This window comes from Lepidochelys kempii, chromosome 8, assembly GCF_965140265.1.
Source record: "Lepidochelys kempii isolate rLepKem1 chromosome 8, rLepKem1.hap2, whole genome shotgun sequence".
NCBI classification, from domain to species: Eukaryota; Metazoa; Chordata; order Testudines; family Cheloniidae; genus Lepidochelys; species Lepidochelys kempii.
Genome location: NC_133263.1, coordinates 49949624 through 49971785, shown reverse-complemented (window position 1 = coordinate 49971785; position 22162 = coordinate 49949624). Strand labels below are relative to the sequence as shown.

Here is a 22162-nt window from a genome sequence, read left to right as displayed (position 1 = left end):
TATATACTTGTCTCTCTTTCTATCTACAGAATCTGTTTGCCTGTCCTATTTGCAATATGTATTTGGCAGGAGAAAAAAATCCTAAATCTGCAGTGTAATACAATGGTTTAGAATCTCAGCTGGTATAAATCAGTGTAGTTCCATTGAAGTCAGTGGAGCTATGCTGATTTTTGCCCAGTAAGTGTTGCATTAAGATAATGCTTTGTAACCCAGGCATACGGATTTGCTGCAAGATGCAACAAGGTACAGGAATTAATTTCTATGACTGTACGTTGTGCACCTGGATCCAGAGCTGCATTTTCCCAAAGTTCAGACCTATGTTTTAGTACAACCCCATCCCTGTAGTATGTAAGCACATCACAAAGGCATGGGTTTCGATTATTATAGGGATAGGAGCCAGCCCCTGCAAGTTCAAAGAACATTCAGATCTTCAGATTAGTCTGAGCCCATAACGAAGATTTGCAAAAATGGAAATTAGACTCCTAAATCCATATTTAAGAACCTAAATAAGTTGCCTGATTTTTCAAAAGCACTAAGCTACTAGAAGCTCAGTACTTTAGAAAATCAGGGCACTTCTTTGGATGCCTAAAGGAGGAGTTAGGAGCCTAACTTTAGGTACCCATTTTTTTTTAAAAAATTGCCCCATCTATAGTTATTCAAATTGAGAGAGAGGAGATGGGGGGTGCCACCTGAGACAATCTGCCATCAAGCAACTGAAAGTGACACAGTTAAAAATGTGGTTATCCTATTTTGATACTTTATATGAATGCTCTAACCGGTCAGTAAAACTTTAATTAATGCTAAGCCTGTGGATAGCTAACAGGTTTAATTTACCGTGCCATAAAGGAGAAGCTAGAGAGCATATTTCAGTGCTATTTTATGGTTTATAAATTACCTGTCAAATATATTATCAGCGGATACCAGTGCTTCTATGACAGTAACTGTAGTGTCTCTACTGTATATACTTAGAATGAGATGTACAGTGCTATCAATTTGCTGAATTTGCCTTTCCTTGTATTATCTCTATGAGTTGTTATGATCAAAAAATCCCTCCAAAAACAAATGAACAAAAATATATAGTTAGATGGGGTTACTGAGTATAATTTTATCTGTGAACCAAAAAGGAGTTATACCCTGGATATAAAATGGCCAAATCCTGCCCTAAGCTATACCTGTGTAATCCTGTTGATCAGAGTAGGGTTGCATGAATATAAATGAGGTCAGAATTTGGTACAATATGTACAGTAATATGTAGCAGTGCTAAACAACAAGGCATGCTATCAAGGCGGGATTTACCTGCGTATGAGTCTGTAATAAGGCATGAGATCTTGCGGCTAAGGCACTCAGGAGGAGTCCTGGGTTCAAATCTTGCCTTTGCCATAGACTTCTTGACTTACTGTGCCTCGGTTTCCCCACCTGTAAAATGGGAATAATAATAATAATAATAATTCCTTACCTCGTTGCGGTATTGGGTGGATTCAATTTCATCATGCTTTTTTAAAAAAAAACAGCAAGGGTAATTCATCACTGGAACAATTTACTGAGAGACTTGGTGCATTCGCCCTCACCTGAAATCTTTCAATCAAAATTGGGTGTCTTTTTACAAAACAAATGCTCTACTGTCCATCTCCATTCACTGGCCTGTGCTGTGCAGGAGGCCAGACTAGATGATCACATTAGAGCCTTCTGACCTTAAAATCTATTAATTAATCTAAGGGGCTGAGCTACCACAGAGACAGCTCAGCAAGTGCGACTCCATGCAGGTTAGATCGCGGTTAGCGTCTGGGGTGGTAGAATACCATGGTCTCACAATAACACAGCTTGGATTCCTTGCCAACACATGAAAGCATTTCCTCAGCTGCAGATGGGGGCAATTCTCGCAGATTGAACTGCATTTGTTTTCTTATCTTGTATAGAGATCGATGCACCCAAGAACCTCCGGGTGGGCTTGCGAACGTTGGCCAGCCTGGCACTGGAGTGGGACAACAGTGAGGCGGAGGTGCAGAACTATAGGGTGGTGTACAGCACACTAGCAGGCGAGCAGTACCACGAGGTGCTGGTGCCACGGAATGCTGGCCTGACAACCCGGGCCACCCTCACAGGTAAATCCCTCCGTGGACATGCCAGGATCTACATGGATGTTGGGCAACCTCTTCTTCTCCATGCACTGGGCCCCATTCAGGAGATCAGGGAGGGAGACCAAGCCCATGCAACATACAGCCTCTTCCATCCCACTCCCTGTGTACTGAGATGCTCTTGGGACAACTTGGGCCTGATTCGCCCATCACTGACTTCAGCGGAGTTTCCTGACTGACACTGGTGAGACTTAGGGTATGTCTACATAGCAGTCAGGAAGTGAGCTGCAGCACCTGTAGACATACCCGAACTAGCTTTGATCTAGCAAGCGTGACTAAAAATAGCAGTGAAGCCACACCTCTGCCAAGTCTTGCTCTGCACACAAAACCATGCACTATCCATGGTACCCTCCTGCATCTCTGACATCTATCTAGCGCAGGGGTGGGCAAACTTTTTGGCCCAAGGGCCACATCTGGGTGAGGAAATTGCATGCAGAGCCATGAATGTAGGGCTGGGGCAGGGAGTTGGGGTGCGGGAGGGAGTGCGGGGTATGGGAGGAGGTGCGGTGTGCAGGAAGGGGCTCAGGGCAAAGGGTTGGGGCAGAGGAGGAGTGTGGGGTGTATGAGGGAGCTCAGGAAAGGGGGTTGGGGTACAGGGAAGGATGCATGGTGCAGCAGGGGGCTCAGGGCAGGGGATTGGGGTACAGAGAAGGGTGTGTGGTGCAGCAGGGGGCTCAGGGAAGGGGGTTGGGGCACAGGAGAGATACGGGGTACAGCAGGGAGCTTGGGCGCAGGAGGGGTGTGGAGTGCAGCAGGGGGTTGGGGTGCAGGCAGGGGGCTCAGGGCAGGGATTTGGGGTGCGGGGTGCAGGAGGGGTTTGGGCTCTGGTTTGGCGCCACTTACCGGTTCCATGGTGGCAGCAGTGTGCACTGGGGCCAGGGCAGGCTCCCTACCTGCATGCCCTGGCCCCCTGCTGCTACCAGAAGTGGCCAGCACCACATCCCTGAGGCCCCTGAGGGAGAGGGGGCAAAGGGCTCCGTGCATTGCCCTTGCCTGTGGGTACCTCCCCTGAAGCTCCCATTGGCCGGAAATGGGGAACTCCAAGGCAAGGACAGCACACGGAGCCCTCTGCCCCCACAGGGGCTGCAGGGACGTGGTGCCGGCCGCTTCTGGGAGCAGCGCAGGGCCCGCAGCATTACGAGGGTGGCAATCCCATGGGCCAGTTCCAAAGCCCTGAGGGGCCGGATCTGGACCATGGACCGTAGTTTGCCCACCCGTGCTCTAGCAGATACCCCAGTGGTCTGGCACTTGTCTAGCTGGAACCCCCATGTGTCTGTGGCATCTGGTTCTGGCAAACTGAATGATTTTTTGGGAAAGCCCAGGTCATACTCTGCTCGGTTGGAAAGTTGCAAACCCAACAGAATTAATCACAAAAAAGACTGCAGGGCCGGAAAGCAATTAGAGCCGTAAGTGTGACAATGGAGTGTGTGAAAACTACAATATTAGATGTCATTTTTGCTGCATTTCATGAGGTGAACTGCCTTGAGAAGCAGAATTTGATTAGAGGGAGACACCACAGACTCATGAAACCAGGGTCTGGCTTAACTTACCTGCCAGCTTTCTTCAGAGACGATTACTACTTTTGCAGACAAGCAGTGAAAGGTAAGTCCTGCAAATGGGCCAAATTCTGCTGTCAATTACACTGGTGTAAATCTGGTGTTACTCCCTTGACATGAATATCATCCACCCCGTGGAGTCACTCTGGATTTACCTTTATGTAATTAAGAGCAGAATCTGTTACTGAAATATTTCACTGACAGCAGTTGCCAAGTAAAGCCAATTAAAGCAAACACAATAAAGGGGTTTCCTGGGCATGCATTTGTGGAGATGAGACATGCTGAAGAACTGTGACAGGCTTAAAGAGAACAGGCTAGTGGTGTCAAATGTCCTCTCCGGAGAGCCCGAGACACTGAAAACTAGACTAGACAAAATCTTAGCTCAGTCTATTGTAGGGAATAACAACACTTCCTTCCCACACCCTTCAGTCTGTCTTGTCGGTTTGGATTGTTAGCGCTTTGAGGCAGAAAATGGCTTGTCAATGTGTCTGTGCAGCCTCTGATCTCAGCCGGAGCCTCTGATCTCAGCCGGAGCGTCTAGGTGTTCCCACAATGCAAATATTTAAAATGGTAAAAATCATAAGACACAAGCTGGCTGTAGAGGATGAGTCTGGATGAAGAATCTATTTTCTGTCTGTGATTCCGAGATAGGGAATTATGGACAGTGAAGAGAGGCAAGCACCAAAAGTCCATTTCCTCAGCAGCTGAAGAGATTGCAAAATTCCCATTGACTTGGGTGGAACCAGGATCTCACCCCAGGGCTATTTCATTTGTCTGATTCCTTTGTAAATTCTTTACAGGTGTTTTCCATGTTGTTGCCATGGTGAGTCTACTCCTTATACTAACGGGATGCTATCAAAGTCATTTAGGCCCCAAATTCTACATGGAGTTGGGGCCTGATTCATAGCCCGTTGGAATCAATGGGAGCTTTGGATCAGAGCCATACTGAGGACAATGTTGGTGACTGATAGATTCGACTGAAAGGGTTATAGAGAGAGTAAAGGGTCTGAGTACCTTAGAGTCTCCCTTTAGTTGCTCCATGTAAAGAACTTCCACCTGGAATTCTGTAGGGTAGGACATGTCCCCAGGTTTAGCTGGCACCCTTTCTTCTTGCCGTTAATACCAGCACCAGAAGTTTCATAACAACTAGTCTTTCTGTTCCCCTCAGAAACGTGTTTCCTTCTACAAGGTCACCTGTTAATCCACTCTTTCCCATGAATCCCGAACTAGTGTCTCTAGCTGAGATGGCCCAGAGCTGAAACAACTGGATCTGTACTCAAATCTCCCTTCAAACCCAAAGGGGTTCAGATCTGGGGTCTTGGGTCAGGTCTCTCGCCTCTCCAAAGAAGACATCCAGATCTTTGAAAGGCATATACACAATGCAGAGGTCAGAATTAACATCATATTGCTACGGTGTCTCTACCATTACCAACCTCCTATACAGTGTTAAGAGATTTCACTCTGGATTGTGTTAAGAATGTGTTCCTAGATAGCTCCGGTATTGTAGCCATGTCGGTCCCAGGATAGTCAAGAGAGAAGGAGGATGAGGTTATGTCTTTGATTGGACCAACTTCTATTGTTGAAAGAGACAAGCCTCCGAGCTTACACAGAGCGTTTCTTCGGGTCTGGGAAACTTAGAGCTCCGTGCAAGCTCGAAAGCTTGTCTCTCTCACCAACAGCAGCTGGTCCAATCAAAGATATTGCCCCACCCACCTTGTGTCCCTAGGGAGCACTGACCTTTAGCACTCTCTGTAATGATTCTTTCCCCCTGCTCTTTAGTTACTCTTCCTTTACATGTCTCAACTCCAGAGAGTTGGAAGCTGACTCCGTGTAAGTGACTCATTTTTATATATCTTCCATCATCATCATATTCCAACTCTCATGAAAAGCCCCAGGGCACTGTATAAGGAAAACAAATACAGTGTAATTATAGCACAGTAAAACACTGCTCTGTTAGAACAGAAATCACTGCAGTCGACAGAGAGGAATCACTTTGCCAGTCACTGAAGTCTGGCAGCTCTTTAACAGCACAGCCACACTGCCCCTCCTCCCCCCCGGCTGGGGGAGGGAAAGGAAGGGAAGATGACTAGCAGTATCCACTTAAACTGTGGGAAGCATTTAGGTCAGCAGAAGGTAATTAGCCAAACTGGAAGCTGAGCAGGTCTCCAGAGCTAATGTCCCTACTTTTGCAATGAGTGCCATAACATCTGTAATGATCACAGCTGGGCAGGCCGGGGGGGTTACATGTCACCCAAACGGTAGCACATGCACCAGTACAGAACATGACTGAGCACGGCACCACGGCTGCCTCCAGGGGATGTCTGGCTTCTGCGGAATATCTAACCCCACTTCCTCAGCATCGCAGGTTACCCTCGAGAGCTCCCAGCCAAATAACGGCCACGGCTAACCCTGCTTCTCTCATCCCCCCACCCCCGAGGGACGGAGTCAGAGAGGAGCAGATGGCAGAGAGCGTGAAGGGAAGAAGTTCTGCTGCAGGGAAGAGCTCTATGTAGGTGGCCTTGCATTCATGCCTCCAGGCACTCAGACGGAGCGGGAGAGAACTGCTGGCCCTGTCAATGTGCAACTCTTCCTTGTTTTGTGGGGGACGCAGAGGGAGAGAACTTGAACTGCTAGTAACAGCATTTGCCTTCGGCTACCCCATCAGCCTGCCCAGCCCCTAGGATACCAACACCCACCACAGCTGCAGCTCTAGCCAGGATTCAGCCCACCATGAGCAGTGGGCAGTAGGATGGCCTCTGGAGGGGAAGCCATGATGCAGCTATTTGGATGGGGCTGTAATGTTGCCACTGGTTACCTGAAAAACAGAGTTATCTTCATTACTCTCTGGAAAGAGCTGTGTTTCTGAGTTTATCCAGTACATTGCTGGGTGCTGCAGTGAAGAAAGAATGGTATATTCACACAGAGGGAACCAAATTCCCAAATGCAATCAGCCCTAGGTGGCCTGACACCTGGCTAAAGAATATTTCAGGCTCTCCCCCCAGCCCTCCATCTCTTTCCCTTCCCAAGTTCCCCTCCTGTCTCTCTTTTCCTGCAGCCTGCTGGTTTTCATTTCCTTCCCCCTGGGTAGAGTAGGGGACCTGTCTGCTGACCATTTGGCCTCTTCTTGCAGCACATGATTCTGAGAGGGGTTCACAGCACATGGGGTCTTCAGGCCAGATGGCTCCTTCCTGCAGCTGAATTCCAGCCAGCATCACGATGCCCCCTGAAATGCAGCCTCTGGGTCAGCCCACACTTAAAACCAGCCCAGTGACCCAGGATATCTCCTAATCTAATGACCTTTGCTTTTGGCCTAAGTCTTAGCTACTGCCCATCCCCACATCTGGATACTTATATACCAGTGCCATATGTGCTAAGGTGCCCAATGATTTCACAGTCCAGCTGTTTTTGTTGGGCTAGGGGAGAGCCTGGTGTGTGGAATAGCATTGCCACCAAGTGGCCGGTTTAGTGAACTAGCTCATGCCCATCTTCTACAACACCCGCGGAAAACCAGGTCTTTCCCACAGTGGGCCCCATGTAATTGTCTCATGAGGGTGCCTGCCAGCTTTGCTCCATTTGAAGGTGAAAGTAGGGCTTCTTAGGTGCTATCCCTGTACCCAAGCCTGGGATCTGAAAGTCAAGCTGTGTCCTTCCTTTCTAGCACTGCCTCATAGTAATCGAGGTTCTGCACACGGAACTTAGTTAACCATTCTGTAGATGATAAATGATCCAGAACATACTCCGGCTCCCTCTCCTATAGCTTTCTTAGCTGCCAGTGCTGGAAGCAATGAAAATTAATAGATGCTTTGGGAAAGATCCTCAGCTGGTGTAAACTGGTGTAACTCCACTGAACTCTCTTTACATTACCCAAAGATCTGGCCCAGACAGAGATGTGGAGTAGAAAGGACTGAAGATCACTTTTGTGACCCTGGCAAATGAGCAGAGTAGGTACTGGAATTAAACATTTTAGTTGGACACTAGTCTTTTTTCAAAATCAGAAATTGTTGTGGGGAATTTTTTAATTTTAATTTTTCAGGGTCTTTTCCCCCATGAAATCGAAAAACACCCATTGTTGTTTTTTATTTGGTCCTTCTCCGCTGATCCTTTAGCCTCAGTCTCTCTTCCTTCCCCTTTGCAGTGGCAAAAATGGAAACAGGGGAGGTGGAAGAGCAAACGAAAAATTCCAAACCTGAACATTTTTGTAAAAAAAGGTCCAGTAACTGAAAACACCGTTTCTTTTAAAAACTGGCAAAACAAAAATAACCTTGATGGTTATTCTTAATCTTTGGCCAACTTCCTCCCTGTTTTTTGGCCAGCTCTAGTGCGGAGATTGGTGTGGAACTGCTGTCCATCACCTATTCTCATACACAACGACACACGGGCCTTGGAGGATTCCCTACCCTGAGTACACAAGTCAGGAGCCGGGCGAGAAGATATTACTCATCTCTGTTTAACTGCTTGGGAAAGCATCACTCAGGTGCTGCACAGATTCAGTAGCTGGTCTGTGCTGCATCTCCATGCTACACAGAAGAGTGAAATGTGTTTCCTTTAATTCCACTGGCGAGGACGTTCCGCCCTAATGGGGGATGTATTTTTAGTGTTTGTTTTGTCTGTCTCTCTTGGTGTGAAACTGGCTGCCTCCACTGCTTGTCTTCTTGCACAGATACAGCCTGGTGGCGGGGACCCTGCAACCCTTAAAGTTTCAGCATGGTTTATCGGGTGCTGGCTCTCCGATGCCTCTTCAGAACTCATGGCAACCCTTGAAATTCAGAACCCTGGGAATGGCAGAAGTTTCCGTTTATTATTTCACTTTTTAAAAAAAAACTTTCATGTGCATCCGCACTTCCTGGATCATACCTGGACAGGAAAAGGCCATCTCCTAGAATTTCCAGCATGAAGTAGCAGGAAGTACTGGAAATCTCACAAGATGGACAGATTGCCAGGCCAGTTTTGCAGACCCAAGTGGTTTGGAGAGTATGGTGCGGGCAGTATCTGAATTCAGGCGTGGTACTTATCCAAACCTCTGATCCTTTTGCAGCACTGGCCCTGGCATTTATATAGCCCGGGTGGGGGGGGGTGTCTCCTTTTTCTGTACACACAGATAGGGGCAAAGAGGGTGGGTAGGAGTCATGGGCTCAGCACGCCAAAGGCTGGGGGGAAATCAGGAGACTGCCATTATGTATAGCTCACACAGGGATTGGTGCTCTTATCACTGTGGCGGATGTGGGGTTGGGGTGGGGAGTGAAGGAACGTTTTGGCAGCTGTTAAAAGGGTAGGTAAGGGTTGGGTTCCCCTGTTTATAATTTTGCCGAGAGGGAATGTGCACAGAATGGGATCTCTGGAATGGCCACATGCCCTGTTCACCCCTCACTAATTACACAGTGCCTAATTGGAGCTGGGGAAGGATTAGCAGCTCAGCTTCACTGCCCTTGTGCTACTGGCCAGAGAAAAGAATTAAGTACTTTGTAATCCAATTACATGTGTCACCACAGGACTCTGAGCACCTACTGAGAACCTGAGAGAAGGCCACACCACCTGCCCTGACCTCCCTGCTGCCCTAGGCATTAACGGTGACCAGACCATGTTCTCTTTCTTGATCAAGGTGGGACCAGATGGAGAAGTAGCAATGGAACAGATCCCTTCAAGCACTATGGGTCAGATTTTCCAAGCAGTATTGAGACGTATTTCCAAGGGCTCAGAACCCACAATTGGAGCCAGATTTTCAACAGGGCTCAGCACCAGACAGCCCCAATTATGACGCTTACTTTGGTGCCTAAATGATCGTTATTACTTGGATTAGAGTAGCATTTACAATCCCCAGCTGAGATCAGGGCTCCATTGTTTTAGGTGTTGCACAAATACATTGTGAGAGAGACAGAGCGTACAACCTAACTAGACAAGACAGGTAAAAGGGTGGCAGGGAAAACAGAGGCCCAAAGAGATGATGTGACTTGAAGGCCACCTAGCAGTTCAGTGGCAGTGAAGACAACCTATGTTCTCTGCCTCTTAGTCCACAGAAGGACAGGCAGGGATCAGAGATTGTCCCCTAGGGGCTCCCACATGCTGCTGGGTCACATTTTGGCAATGCTGCTTCTGTGGAAATGAGTTTTGCTTGGCTGCTGTTTTTTTTACAGCTTTTATCTAACTTGATGGGAAAGATCAATAATGGCCAGGCAGGAGAGAAGTAAACCCATCAGAAACCAAAAGGAAGTGACAGACAAACCCATGAGATATTCCACCGAGATAAAATAGTGATCTGCAATCAGTGCCCAGGAAATTAGCTAGATTTCAATCTCCTGAGTCAGAAATCACAGATTGTGCCGACCGCAGTCTAGGACCTGCTTGTTTCAGCTCTCAGAGCAAAAGATTGTTTCTTCATTAATTATCGACCATTTCATCTACACCTCAAAAATAAGAAACACAGTTGACAATGTTAGATGTCAAATAATTTTGGTAACAAATAAAGCTAGCTTATCATTTCCACCTCTCTCTGGCTGAGTCTCTCACTCTGAATTTCTGTCTTTTTACAGGCAACTACAGCAGGTCTCAATAGTTACTTTTAAAACATTGCCTTGTCTTTGTTAGAATAATCCAATTTCCCCAGCCAACAATATATGCAGTGGTCCCAAAAGAGCCAACCACTCCAGCTCAAAACAAGACACAACTTACATGAGCATTTGTTGACCTCTAAGAATATTACTTAGTGCTTCTGTAGTGCTCTCCATTTTCAAAGCAGGGTCTAAAATATTAACTCAGTGCTGGTCTACACAAACATTTAGTCCATGGCAAGCTGGGGCATGAATCTACCCTGTACTCACTGGCCATGTGGCCCCTGCTGCCACGCACTAACAGTACCCTAGTGTGTTTTGATGTACCCTGCTTTGAAACAGGACTAGATCAGAGTGCATTAAGAAACTGTTAGTGTGCATCGGACCCTTAGTGTGTGGCAGGCTAGGGCTGGGTAGATTTACTCCCCAGCTAGCTGCAAGCCCTAAAATCATGCTGACAACACTCTTGTAAGGTATACAAGTGTTACTCCCCCAATTTTACAGATAGACACAACTCCAGATTTTGCACTGAACAGCATGCTATGTTCTAAGCTAGAGGTGTATCCTTGTCATAGAGCAACCTAGCAGTCTTGGAGAAATTGGGACATCTCTAAGCCCTGGTCTATACTAGGACTTTAGGTCGAATTTAGCAGCGTTAAATCGATGTAAACCCTGTACCCGTCCACACAATGAAGCCCTTTATTTCGACTTAAAGGGCTCTTAAAATCGATTTCTGTACTCCACCCCTGACAAGTGGATTAGCGCTTAAATCGGCCTTGCCGGCTCGAATTTGGGGTACTGTGGACACAACTAGACGGTATTGGCCTCCGGGAGCTATCCCAGAGTGCTCCATTGTGACCGCTCTGGACAGCACTCTCAACTCAGATGCACTGGCCAGGTAGACAGGAAAAGAAATGTGAACTTTTGAATCTCAGTTCCTGTTTGGCCAGCGTGGCAAGCTGCAGGTGACCATGCAGAGCTCATCAGCAGAGGTGACCATGATGGAGTCCCAAAATCGCAAAAGAGCTCCAGCATGGACCGAACGGGAGGTATGGGATCTGATCGCTGTATGGGGAGAGGAATCCGTGCTATCAGAACTCCGTTCCAGTTTTCGAAATGCCAAAACCTTTGTCAAAATCTCCCAGGGCATGAAGGACAGAGGCCATAACAGGGATCCGAAGCAGTGCCGCATGAAACTTAAGGAGCTGAGGCAAGCCTACCAGAAAACCAGAGGGGCGAACAGCCGCTCCGGGTCAGAGCCCCAAACATGCTGCTTCTATGATGAGCTGCATGCCATTTTAGGGGGTTCAGCCACCACTACCCCAGCCGTGTTGTTTGACTCCTTCAATGGAGATGGAGGCAACACGGAAGCAGGTTTTGGGGACGAAGAAGATGATGATGAGGTTGTAGATAGCTCACAGCAAGCAAGCGGAGAAACCAGTTTTCCCGGCAGCCAGGAACTGTTTCTCACCCTGGACCTGGAGCCAGTATCCCCCGAACCCACCCAAGGCTGCCTCCTGGACCCGGCAGGCGGAGAAGGGACCTCCGGTGAGTGTACCTTTTAAAATACTATACATGGTTTAAAAGCAAGCATGTGAAAGGATTAATTTGCCCTGGCATTCGCGGCTCTCCTGGATGTACTCCCAAAGCCTTTGCAAAAGGTTTCTGGGGAGGGCAGCCTTATTGCGTCCTTCATGGTAGGACACTTTACCACTCCAGGCCAGTAACACGTACTCGGAAATCATTGTAAAACAAAGAATTGCAGTGTATGTTTGCTGGCGTTTAAACAACATCCGTTCTTTATCTCTCTGTGTTATCCTCAGGAGAGCGAGATATAATTCATGGTCTCCTGGTTGAAATAGGGTGCTTTTCTTCAGGAGACATTCAGAGGAGCCCATTCCTGCTGAGCTGTTTGCCTGCGGCTGAACAGAAATGTTCCCTGCTGTTAGCCACGGGGAGGGGGAAGGGTTGAGGGGGTAGCCACACGGTGTGGGGGAGGCAAAATGCGACCTTGTAACGAAAGCACATGTGCTATGTATGTAATGTTAACAGCAAGGTTTATCCTGAAAGACTGTAGCCACTGTTTTATAAAATGTGTCTTTTTAAATACCGCTGTCCCTTTTTTTTTCTCCACCAGCTGCATGTGTTTCAATGATCACAGGATCTTCTCCTTCCCAGAGGCTAGTGAAGATTAGAAAGAAAAAAAAACGCACTCGCGATGAAATGTTCTCCGAGCTCATGCTGTCCTCCCACACTGACAGAGCACAGACGAATGCGTGGAGGCAAATAATGTCAGAGTGCAGGAAAGCACAAAATGACCGGGAGGAGAGGTGGCGGGCTGAAGAGAGTAAGTGGCGGGCTGAAGAGAGTAAGTGGCGGGCTGAAGAGAGGGCTGAAGCTCAAATGTGGCGGCAGCGTGATGAGAGGAGGCAGGATTCAATGCTAAGGCTGCTGGAGGACCAAACCAGTATGCTCCAGTGTATGGTTGAGCTGCAGCAAAGGCAGCTGGAGCAGACTGCCACTACAGCCTCTGTGTAACCAACCACCCTCCTCCCCAAGTTCCATAGCCTCCACACCCAGACGCCCAAGAACGCGGTGGGGGGGCCACTGGCCAACCAGCCACTCCGCCACAGAGGATTGCCCAAAAAAAAGAAGGCTGGCATTCAATAAATTTTAAAGTTGTAAACTTTTAAAGTGCTGTGTGGCATTTTCCTTCCCTCCTCCACCACCCCTCCTGGGCTACCTTAGTAGTCATCCCCCTATTTGTGTGATGAATGAATAAAGAATGCATGAATGTGAAGCAACAATGACTTTATTGCCTCTGCAAGCAATGATTAAAGGGAGGAGGGGAGGGTGGTTAGCTTGCAGGAAAGTAGAGTGAACCAAGAGGCGGGGGATTTCATCAAGGAGAAACAAAGAGAACTTTCACACCGTAGCCTGGCCAGTCATGAAACTGGTTTTCAAAGCTTCTCTGATGCGTACCGCGCCCTCCTGTGCTCTTCTAACCGCCCTGGTGTCTGGCTGCGCGTAACCAGCAGCCAGGCGATTTGCCTCAACCTCCCACCCCACCATAAACGTCTCCCCCCTTACTCTCACAGATATTGTGGAGCACACAGCAAGCAGTAATAACAGTGGGAATATTGGTTTCGCTGAGGTCTAAGCGAGTCAGTAAACTGCGCCAGCGCGCCTTTAAATATCCAAATGTACATTCCACCACCATTCTGCACTTGCTCAGCCTGTAGTTGAACAGCTACTGACTACTGTCCAGGCTGCCTGTGTACGGCTTCATGAGCCATGGCATTAAGGGGTAGGCTGGGTCCCCAAGGATACATATAGGCATTTCAACGTCCCCAACAGTTATTTTCTGGTCTGGGAATAAAGTCCCTTCCTGCAGCTTTTGAAACAGACCATTGTTCCTGAAGATGCGAGTGTCATGTACCTTTCCCGGCCATCCCACGTTGATGTTGGTGAAACGTCCCTTGTGATCCACCAGAGCTTGCAGCACTATCGAAAAGTACCCCTTGCGGTTTATGTACTCGCTGGCTTGGTGCTCCGGTGCCAAGATAGGGATATGGGTTCTGTCTATGGCCCCACTACAGTTAGGGAATCCCATTGCAGCAAAGCCATCCACTATGACCTGCACATTTCCCAGGGTCACTACCCTTGATATCAGCAGATCTTTGATTGCGTGGGCTACTTGCATCACAGCAGCCCCAACAGTAGATTTGCCCACTCCAAATTGATTCCCAACTGACCGGTAGCTGTCTGGTGTTGCAAGCTTCCACAGGGCTATCGCCACTCGCTTCTCAACTGTGAGGGCTGCTCTCATCTTGGTATTCATGCGCTTCAGAGCAGGGGAAAGCAAGTCACAAAGTTCCATGAAAGTGCCCTTACGCATGCGAAAGTTTCGCAGCCACTGGGAATCGTCCCAGACCTGCAACACTATGCGGTCCCACCAGCCTGTGCTTGTTTCCCGAGCCCAGAATCGGCGTTCCACAGCATGAACCTGCCCCATTAGCACCATGATGCATGCATTGGCAGGGCCCATGCTTTCAGAAAAATCTGTGTCCATGTCCTGATCACTCACGTGACCGCGCTGACGTCGCCTCCTCGCCCGGTATCGCTCTGCCAGGTTCTGGTGCTGCATATACTGCTGGATAATGCGTGTGGTGTTTAATGTGCTCCTAATTGCCAAAGTGAGCTGAGCGGCCTCCATGCTTGCCTTGGTATGTCGTCCGCACAGAAAAAAGGCGCAGAACGATTGTCTGCTGTTGCTCTGATGGAGGGAGGGGCGACTGACGACATGGCTTACAGGGTTGGCTTCAGGGAGCTAAAAATCAACAAAGGGGGTGGCTTTACATCAAGGAGTATTTCAGGCAGGACTTCATGGAGGGTTCCAATAAGAAATGGTGCACCTAAGTTATTGTTCTTATTGGAACAAGGAGGTTAGTCTGGCCTCTGATTGATACATGGCTAGATTTACCTCGCTGCACCTTCTCTGTGAGTGACTGCAGTGTGACCTAGAGGAATGAGTCCCCTAGATGGTGGAGAGGGGGGAAGCAAATGAGTACAAAACAAATCTGGTCTATTTCTTGTTTTGATCCACTCCATCTATCTTTTACATCTTTGGCTGGCAGCAGACGGTGCAGAAGGACTGCATGCCATCCACATCTCGTGGCTGCCCGGCAGAAGATGATGCAGTAGGACTGCTAGCAATCCGTATCGCCTGCCTGCTCACCATAAGACGGTTCAGTAGGACTGACTGCAGGACTAAAGAGAATGACCTGGTCAAGTCACTCCAGATTTAGTCCCTGCGCCCACGTCTGCCCAGGCGCTCCTGGCTGACGTGGCCAGGAGCACCTTGGACACGACGATGACGGCTACCAGTCATATTGCACCGTCTGCTGCCAGAAGGCAATGGGTTGCTGCTATTGTGTAGCAATGCAGTACCGCGTCTGCCAGCACCCAGGAGACATACAGTGACGGTTACCTGAGCGGGCTCCATGCTTGCCGTGGTATGGCATCTGCACAAGTAACTCAGGAAAAAAGGCGCGAAACGATTGTCTGCCCTTGCTTTCACGGAGGGAGGGAGGGAACGGGGGCCTGACGATATGTACCCAGAACCACCCATGACAATGTTTTAGCCCCATCAGGCATTGGGATCTCAACCCAGAATTCCAATGGGCAGCGGAGACTGCAGGAACTGTGGGATAGCCACCCTCAGTGCAACACTCCGGAAGTCGACGCTTGCCTCGGTACTGTGGAAGCACTCCACCGAGTTAATGCACTTAGAGCATTTTCTGTGGGGACACACACACTTGAATATATAAAACCGATTTCTAAAAAACCGACTTCTATAAATTCGACCTAATTCCGTAGTGTAGACATACAGTAGCAAAGCAAAATAAAATTTTGTGGTGACAGGTGCTACAGGAGTGATCTCTATAGGTACATATATAAATAGCTAATAGATAAGGCGCCAGTAGATGGCGATCAAGAATACCTAGCATGATTCCACTTCCCGGCCTTTGGAGGGCCATCAGAAATCGTTATGCACGGCCCATGGCTTCCTCGGACACCTGTTCAGATGAACTCTCACCATAGGAAGCTGTTTTCTGAGGTCCTGTTCAATTTCTCCTAAGATTTCCCTAAGTTGCTTCACTTTACAGACATCTCGGAAGGAGGCACTTGATACCCCAGAAAATAATTCGGCACTGCCAAATAGTTTTATTGGAAAATTTTCAGCAGCAACCTTAGCTCCTAGATACCATAAATACTGTGCCCTTTATAAGCACTTAGATGCCAACAGGAGAACGTGGAGTTGCCGTGACAAGGTTGATAGTGAAGAGAGAATGGCGGGGGTGAGGCAAAACAAAGGAAATACAATCTTGTGGTTGGCAATACACACACACACTCATGCACACACACACAGAAGCATAACCTGTCTTTTTTTTTTTTTATCTGCTGGCAGATCTGGTGCCAGGAACCGAATATGGAATTGGGATATCGGCCGTCATGGACAGCAAGCAGAGCGTCCCAGCCACCATGAACGCGAGGACTGGTGAGTTCCATGTGCCATCAGATCACAGACCTATAAACAGGCAAAATAAAACACACAGCATGGTACTCGCTGGCATCATTCTTAAAGCACAGCACTGCTTCCTTTAAACCACGCCCAGCCGTAGCCTTTGCAGAGCCAGGGAGAGCCAGTGCTGCCTGGTGCAGCCTCTGCTATAGGATCCTGCCACAGGCTGTGTCTACACTACAGCTTATGTCGCCATAACTTATGTCTCTCGGGGTGTGAATAAACCAGCCCCCTGAGCGACGTAGGTGCCGAAGTAGACTATGCTATGTCAGTGGGAGAGCTGCGCCTCAGTGGTTGCTGGAACACTTTTACTAGCGGGGGTGCCGAAAGCCAGCCCCTTTACCACTGTTGATGACCCCACCCCCGAGCTGAGACCAGGAGCAAGGCTATGGGAGGAGGGGACCCGGACAGGGGTAAAAGGGCTGAGGCTGGGGGAGGGCTCGGGCCCAGCAGCCGGTACCCTGCATATGGGGCCAGTAGTGGAGCCCTGGGCATGGGCTGGCAGCCAGGACCCCACGTGCAGGGCCAGGAGCACATCCTCAGGGGTGGGGCTGGGATCCCGCATAAAACCTGGGGGTGCTACAGCACCCCCCCATACCCGTAGTTCCCGCGCCTACACTTCTCCTGCCAACACAGCTACCGCCACTCGCGGGGGCTGGAGTAGTTAAGCTGATGGGAGAGCTCTCTCCTGTCGGCTTAGAGTGGCTACATTAGAGAGCTGGCAGCTTCGCCGCTGCCATCTCTCTAGTGTAGCCATAGCCACAGTCTTCCTAAGTATGTTTAGGTCTTGTAACTAGGGGAGCGTCACTTCATGTACCAAAAGCACTAGCCAGCTCCCCTTCCTGCCCCCTCAGCTGTTTCACACACCAGAGACTCCGTTGTTATCATAAAGTCATCTCTGGGCACGCCTGGAAGCCAGGCACCGTTCAGCCCTGCTAGGTGTCCTGGGCTGCAGTGTACGCAATTCAACCAGCACAACTCCAGTGTGCTGAGCCCTGTGGCTTGCATTATAATTTACCTCAGTGGTTCTCAACCAGGAGTACACATACCCCTGCGGGTACTCAGAGGTATTCCAGGGCATACATCAACTCATCTAGATATTTGTCTAGTTTTACAAAAAGCTACATAAAAAGCCATAGTGAAGTCAGTACAAACTAAAATGTCATACAGACAATGACTTGTTTATACTGCTCGACATACTATACACTGAAATGCAAGTACAATATTTATATTCCAATGTGTTTATTTTAAAATGACATGGTAAAAATGAGAAAGTCAGCAATTTTTCAATAATAGGGGGCTGTGACGCTTTTGTATTTTCATGTCTGATTTTGTCAGCAAGTCGTTTTTAAGTGGGGTGACACTTGGGGGTATGAGAGACAAATCAAACTCCTGAAAGGAGTACAGTCGTCTGGAAAGGTTGAGAGCCACTGATTTACTTCATAATCGTCTCCTCCCACAGAGCTTGACAGCCCTCGGAACCTCATGGTGACAGCCTCCACGGAAACGTCTATCTCCCTGGCCTGGACCCAGGCAAAGGGCCCCATCGACCATTACCGCATCACCTTCACTCCAGCTTCCGGGATGGCCTCCGAGGTGACTGCACCCAAGGACAAGTCTGAGCTGACACTCTCAGACCTGGATCCCGGTACAGAATATACCATCTCAGTCATTGCCGAGAGAGGCCGTCAGCAGAGCCTGGAGTCCACAGTGGATGCATTCACAGGTAGGGAAGGGCTGGGACAAGCTCTGCCAGGGCTCAGATTGGTGCAACTTGCTGGCATATCTCCTGACCTGACATCTTGTGCTCCCGAATCTCAACATTTTGTTTGGAAAAAAAAAAAGTCTCTAGCCGTTATGGTTGCAAATGGGAGCTGAGCATAACTGATGCAAAAGGTGTAAGCTGCCCATACATTTCAGTGTGGTGAACTCAGATACCCGGTGACGATCACTGAAATAGCAGCATTGTTCACTGTGTCATTGCTCGGGAAAGCCTGTAAGAAAAGGCGGAGGATCACAGATCCACACAGTCTACTGAGAGGGATGTCTCATTCTAACACCATGGTGGGGTGGTGGGTGCCCTTGCTGAGATACCACCACTTCCATTTTTGACTCAGTCAATGGGACCAGGCCCTATGAGCTTGCAGAGCCCATGCTCAAGGAACCAAGATAGTACATACGATCAGATTTTGAATATCTGCCCAATCCACTGACAGTGTCTAGCAACTATTGTAGGTAGAGCCAGAGGCAATGCATTGGGGGGGGGCACGCACGGTCATGTGTCCCCCAACCCAGATTTCTGTCACAGGTTGCTAGCTAGGCCCCCTCCCTGTGCAGCAGCTCCTGGAGCTGGTGAGCTTCAAGCTGCAGCTGTGGGGAGAGGCAGCAGCAAACAGCTGGGAGCTGCAGGGAGGGGCCACTGAGAGTAAGGGGGAATTGCGTGCTTAGGGGGTGCATGACTCAAGCTGTTGGGGGGGTGAACCTTTAAATTGTGCCCCCCCTCTCAGCAGGTACCAGTTGTCTCTGAGTGGAGCTTATTTTGTGGGTCGAGCACCCTTTTTTCCTCAGTTTTCCTCTTGTTCTCAACTCTGGTTCAAGTTAATGGAGAGACCAGGGTTGGCCTCTCTCGATCTGACACTGCTGGGCAGTGAATCCTAGTATTTTACAGTAGCATCATGCCACATAGTGACATAACCCAGCGAGAAGTGGTTCAGTATGTAGCCATACTTCTGCCTGGGACACTTCTTGAATGAGACTTTTCTCTGATTAATTCTGTATGATGGATGTCTTGTCATATGCAACGCTCCTGCTTTGGTGTGTAACCATTCCATGACAGATCTGCAATACCTCTCTTTGGTTTCCAGGGTTCCGACCAATCACACAGCTGCATTTTTCTCATGTGACTTCCTCCAGCCTGAACATCACCTGGAGTGACCCCTCCCCTCCAGCAGACAGGTTTATCTTGAACTACAATCCCAGAGACAAGGAGGAGACCAAGCAGGTCATGCTAGATGCCACCAAGAGACACGCCACCTTGTCTGGCTTGCAACCATCTACAGAGTACATCGTGTCACTGGTGGCTGTGCATGGTTTGGTCAGCTCCGAGCCCATAGTGGGCTCCATCACAACAGGTAAAGTCAGCAGCTGTTTGATGGGGTATAATGCTCATGCCTAATCTCCGGCTGGAGAAGAGATCCAAGATACACACGGGAGGTAACGGAGACTCCTGGCTCGAAACCATCCTTCAGAGTTGGAGCTAAAAGAATAATTTACCTTTACAAAAGAAAGTTGCCGCCCCTACGGCTCATTATTTTAAAGGGATTACTCATCTCAGGCTCCAGTTCCACATGCCCCATAGCTCGACCGTTTGTCTCAGGCCTCCTGTTCTGCAAGCTCCAGAACCAGGTACTCTGCCTGGGGCTCCCATTGCCGCACGCTACATACCCAGTTTCATACTGTGGCTGTCCTTGCCGTGGCGACAGAACCCAAAACAATACAAGGGGATTAAACATTTAGCCTCCCTTAATCCTGGAATCTCCACCATGGCCAAAAAAATGAATGTGTTTAGCTTGTGGTCTGAAATCACTTTATAGCCAACCCCATCCTTCCAGTTTAGGATAAAGCAGCCACAAACAAATGCACAATGGGCCTAGAGAGATGGGAGTTGTGGGGTGTGGGAGCTAACCCATTTCCAGACACACGGCAGAGCTCCAGAGAGGGGCTGAGCATTCAAACCTTCCTTTGGAGTCAGTCAGTCTGTGGGACTCTTTCCCTGAGCTTTGCATCAGGCCTCTTGTTTCTCCAGCTCAAGTTCAGAGCCTTGGAGGCTTTTGAATCCTAGAATTGGGTTCAATGTCAGCATTCCTTGTTGAGTTTGGCTATTTAAATAGCTCCCCCGGTGGGTTGTCTTGCTGTCACTCCTTTGCATACACCCATACTGTCCTCATAACCTGGCTTTTTTTACAGGTGAGGAGTCCGATAGATGGCAGCTGGGGTGACTGTGCTATGAAATTCTCTGTGCAGAAATGTTCGGCTGGATCGACCACTGGTTCAGCCAGCAATCCGTGTTCTGTGACTGCTTTGCAGGCTTTATCTCGCCTCTGCCTGTCTCCTCTAGGGATCGACCCCCCGAAGAACCTCACTGTGGGCAACGTAACCAAGGACTCAGTGATGATCTTCTGGGCCCCTCCTATCGCAGCTTTTGACCACTACAGAGTGTCCTACCGATCTGCACAAGGTAACCCAGCTGCCAGCTCTAAAGGCTGTCCCAAAGTGGGCTGTGGGCTTTCCTAGGTCGCTTCTGGCATAGCGTAACAGCCAGCCACCTTGCAGGCCATGACTACAGGGGGAGGTATGCAGCAGGGAGAAGCCAGTACTGCAGAGTGCATGGTAGGAACGGGAGAGGGGGCAGGCACCCGCTGGGTAGCTCCCAACCCTAGAGAGGCCAGAAAGAAACAAGTGGAGAGGGGAAAGAAGTGGAGAGGCTGTGGGGAAGGCAGATGGAGGGGTGACATAGGAAACCAAGAGGGAAAGAGCTGGGGGTGAAGTGGAGGGGTGGGGCAGGGTCCTATGGAACCAGTCCACCTAAAGGCAGCCCTGGCGCTGTCTGCCTTCCCCCAGAAGAGAGGATGAATGGCAACAAATCTCTTACAGTGAAAGCTCTCAAACCAGTGCTCCCACTCCAGGAGCAGAGGGTCCATTTATTGGAGCAGACATTTCCCATCCACTGATCTGCAAGTTCAGGGTCCAGGCCTCAGTTCTGGCTGAGCTGCAGCGGGCACCGGCCACCTCCACAATCACCAAATTCCCTCTGTCCGGCTGATGTGGGTCGGTTCAGGCTTGGCATAAGAAGTTAACGCCCCCTGGGGATGCACCATGATGTGGCTGGTAATACACACAGAACTCTAACTTCCACACCTTCTGGGAACAGGTCCCATGGAAGGGGTGGGGGTCCAGCACCTCTCAGGCACAGGTCCTGAGTCTTTGTCCAAGGGTGTGTCTACCCAGCTGCTAGAAGCACATTTCCAGGCGCAGGTAGGCAGATGCATGCTAGCTCTGGCGGAGATAGTGCACTAAATGTAGCAGTATGGCCGCAGTGGTGCAGGTGATGGCTCAGGCCGACCTCCCAAGGACAAGTCCGCCCAGACCCCCGTGATGAGTACTCTGTTGAGCGAGCTAACCCGAGCACGGCTAGTGCGGCATCTATCTGTGCATGCTCCAGGTGCAGTGCAGACATTACCTAAGGGATCTTGCCCTACTAGAATGGCTCCAGAGCAAGTCTGGGGTCTTGCTAGGAGCTAAGCCAGAGATGGAGATACCCAGATTAGGGGGTGATGCAGTGCCCACAGTCAGTGACGGAAACAGTGCCGTCACTGCGCACTGCTACGTCCTCCCTGCCAGCAGGTACCCCGCCACCAGCAGCCGGTGCCAAAGCCAGCAAGAACAAAGAGTGAATTTGGCCCCAGTGTTATTGATCCACTCTGCTGAACCTTGTGAGATGCAAGGCACTGAGGGCCAGCCCAAGGGACAGGTGGCTGCGCGCCCTCCAGATCTGGTGCTGCTCCAGGGTGTGAAATAGCCCTGGCATAAGTTAGAGCAGCCCCACGGGGCTGTTCCAACCCACAGCAGCCCCAAATACCCAGCATTCAGCACAATGGGCATATCCCCACTCTCCTGGCATGCCCTCTACGCTGGGGCTTGCGAGGCAGGTGGCAAAGGTCCACTCACATTCCTGTCCATGCGTCTCCTCCAAGTAACTTCCAATACCCCCTTACCTGCCTGCACCCTAGAACTGAGCCTGGGTCTCCGCTCCTTGAGCCTGCAGCCTGAGGTTCTCTAGGC

The 22162-nt window shown here is 49.5% G+C and overlaps 1 protein-coding gene across 8 annotated transcripts in view; it reads left to right on the top strand.

Moving 5' to 3' along the window:
* Nucleotides 1-22162, top strand: part of TNR (tenascin R) — a 375512-nt gene that overhangs the window by 335235 nt on the left and 18115 nt on the right. For all 8 annotated transcript variants that reach the window (XM_073356462.1, XM_073356467.1, XM_073356466.1 and 5 more), the window contains 5 exons: nt 1917-2102; nt 16208-16297; nt 17784-18047; nt 19186-19452; nt 20439-20558. In XM_073356462.1, the coding sequence (XP_073212563.1) occupies nt 1917-2102; nt 16208-16297; nt 17784-18047; nt 19186-19452; nt 20439-20558 (927 nt within the window). The remainder of the gene's footprint in view (nt 1-1916; nt 2103-16207; nt 16298-17783; nt 18048-19185; nt 19453-20438; nt 20559-22162) is intronic.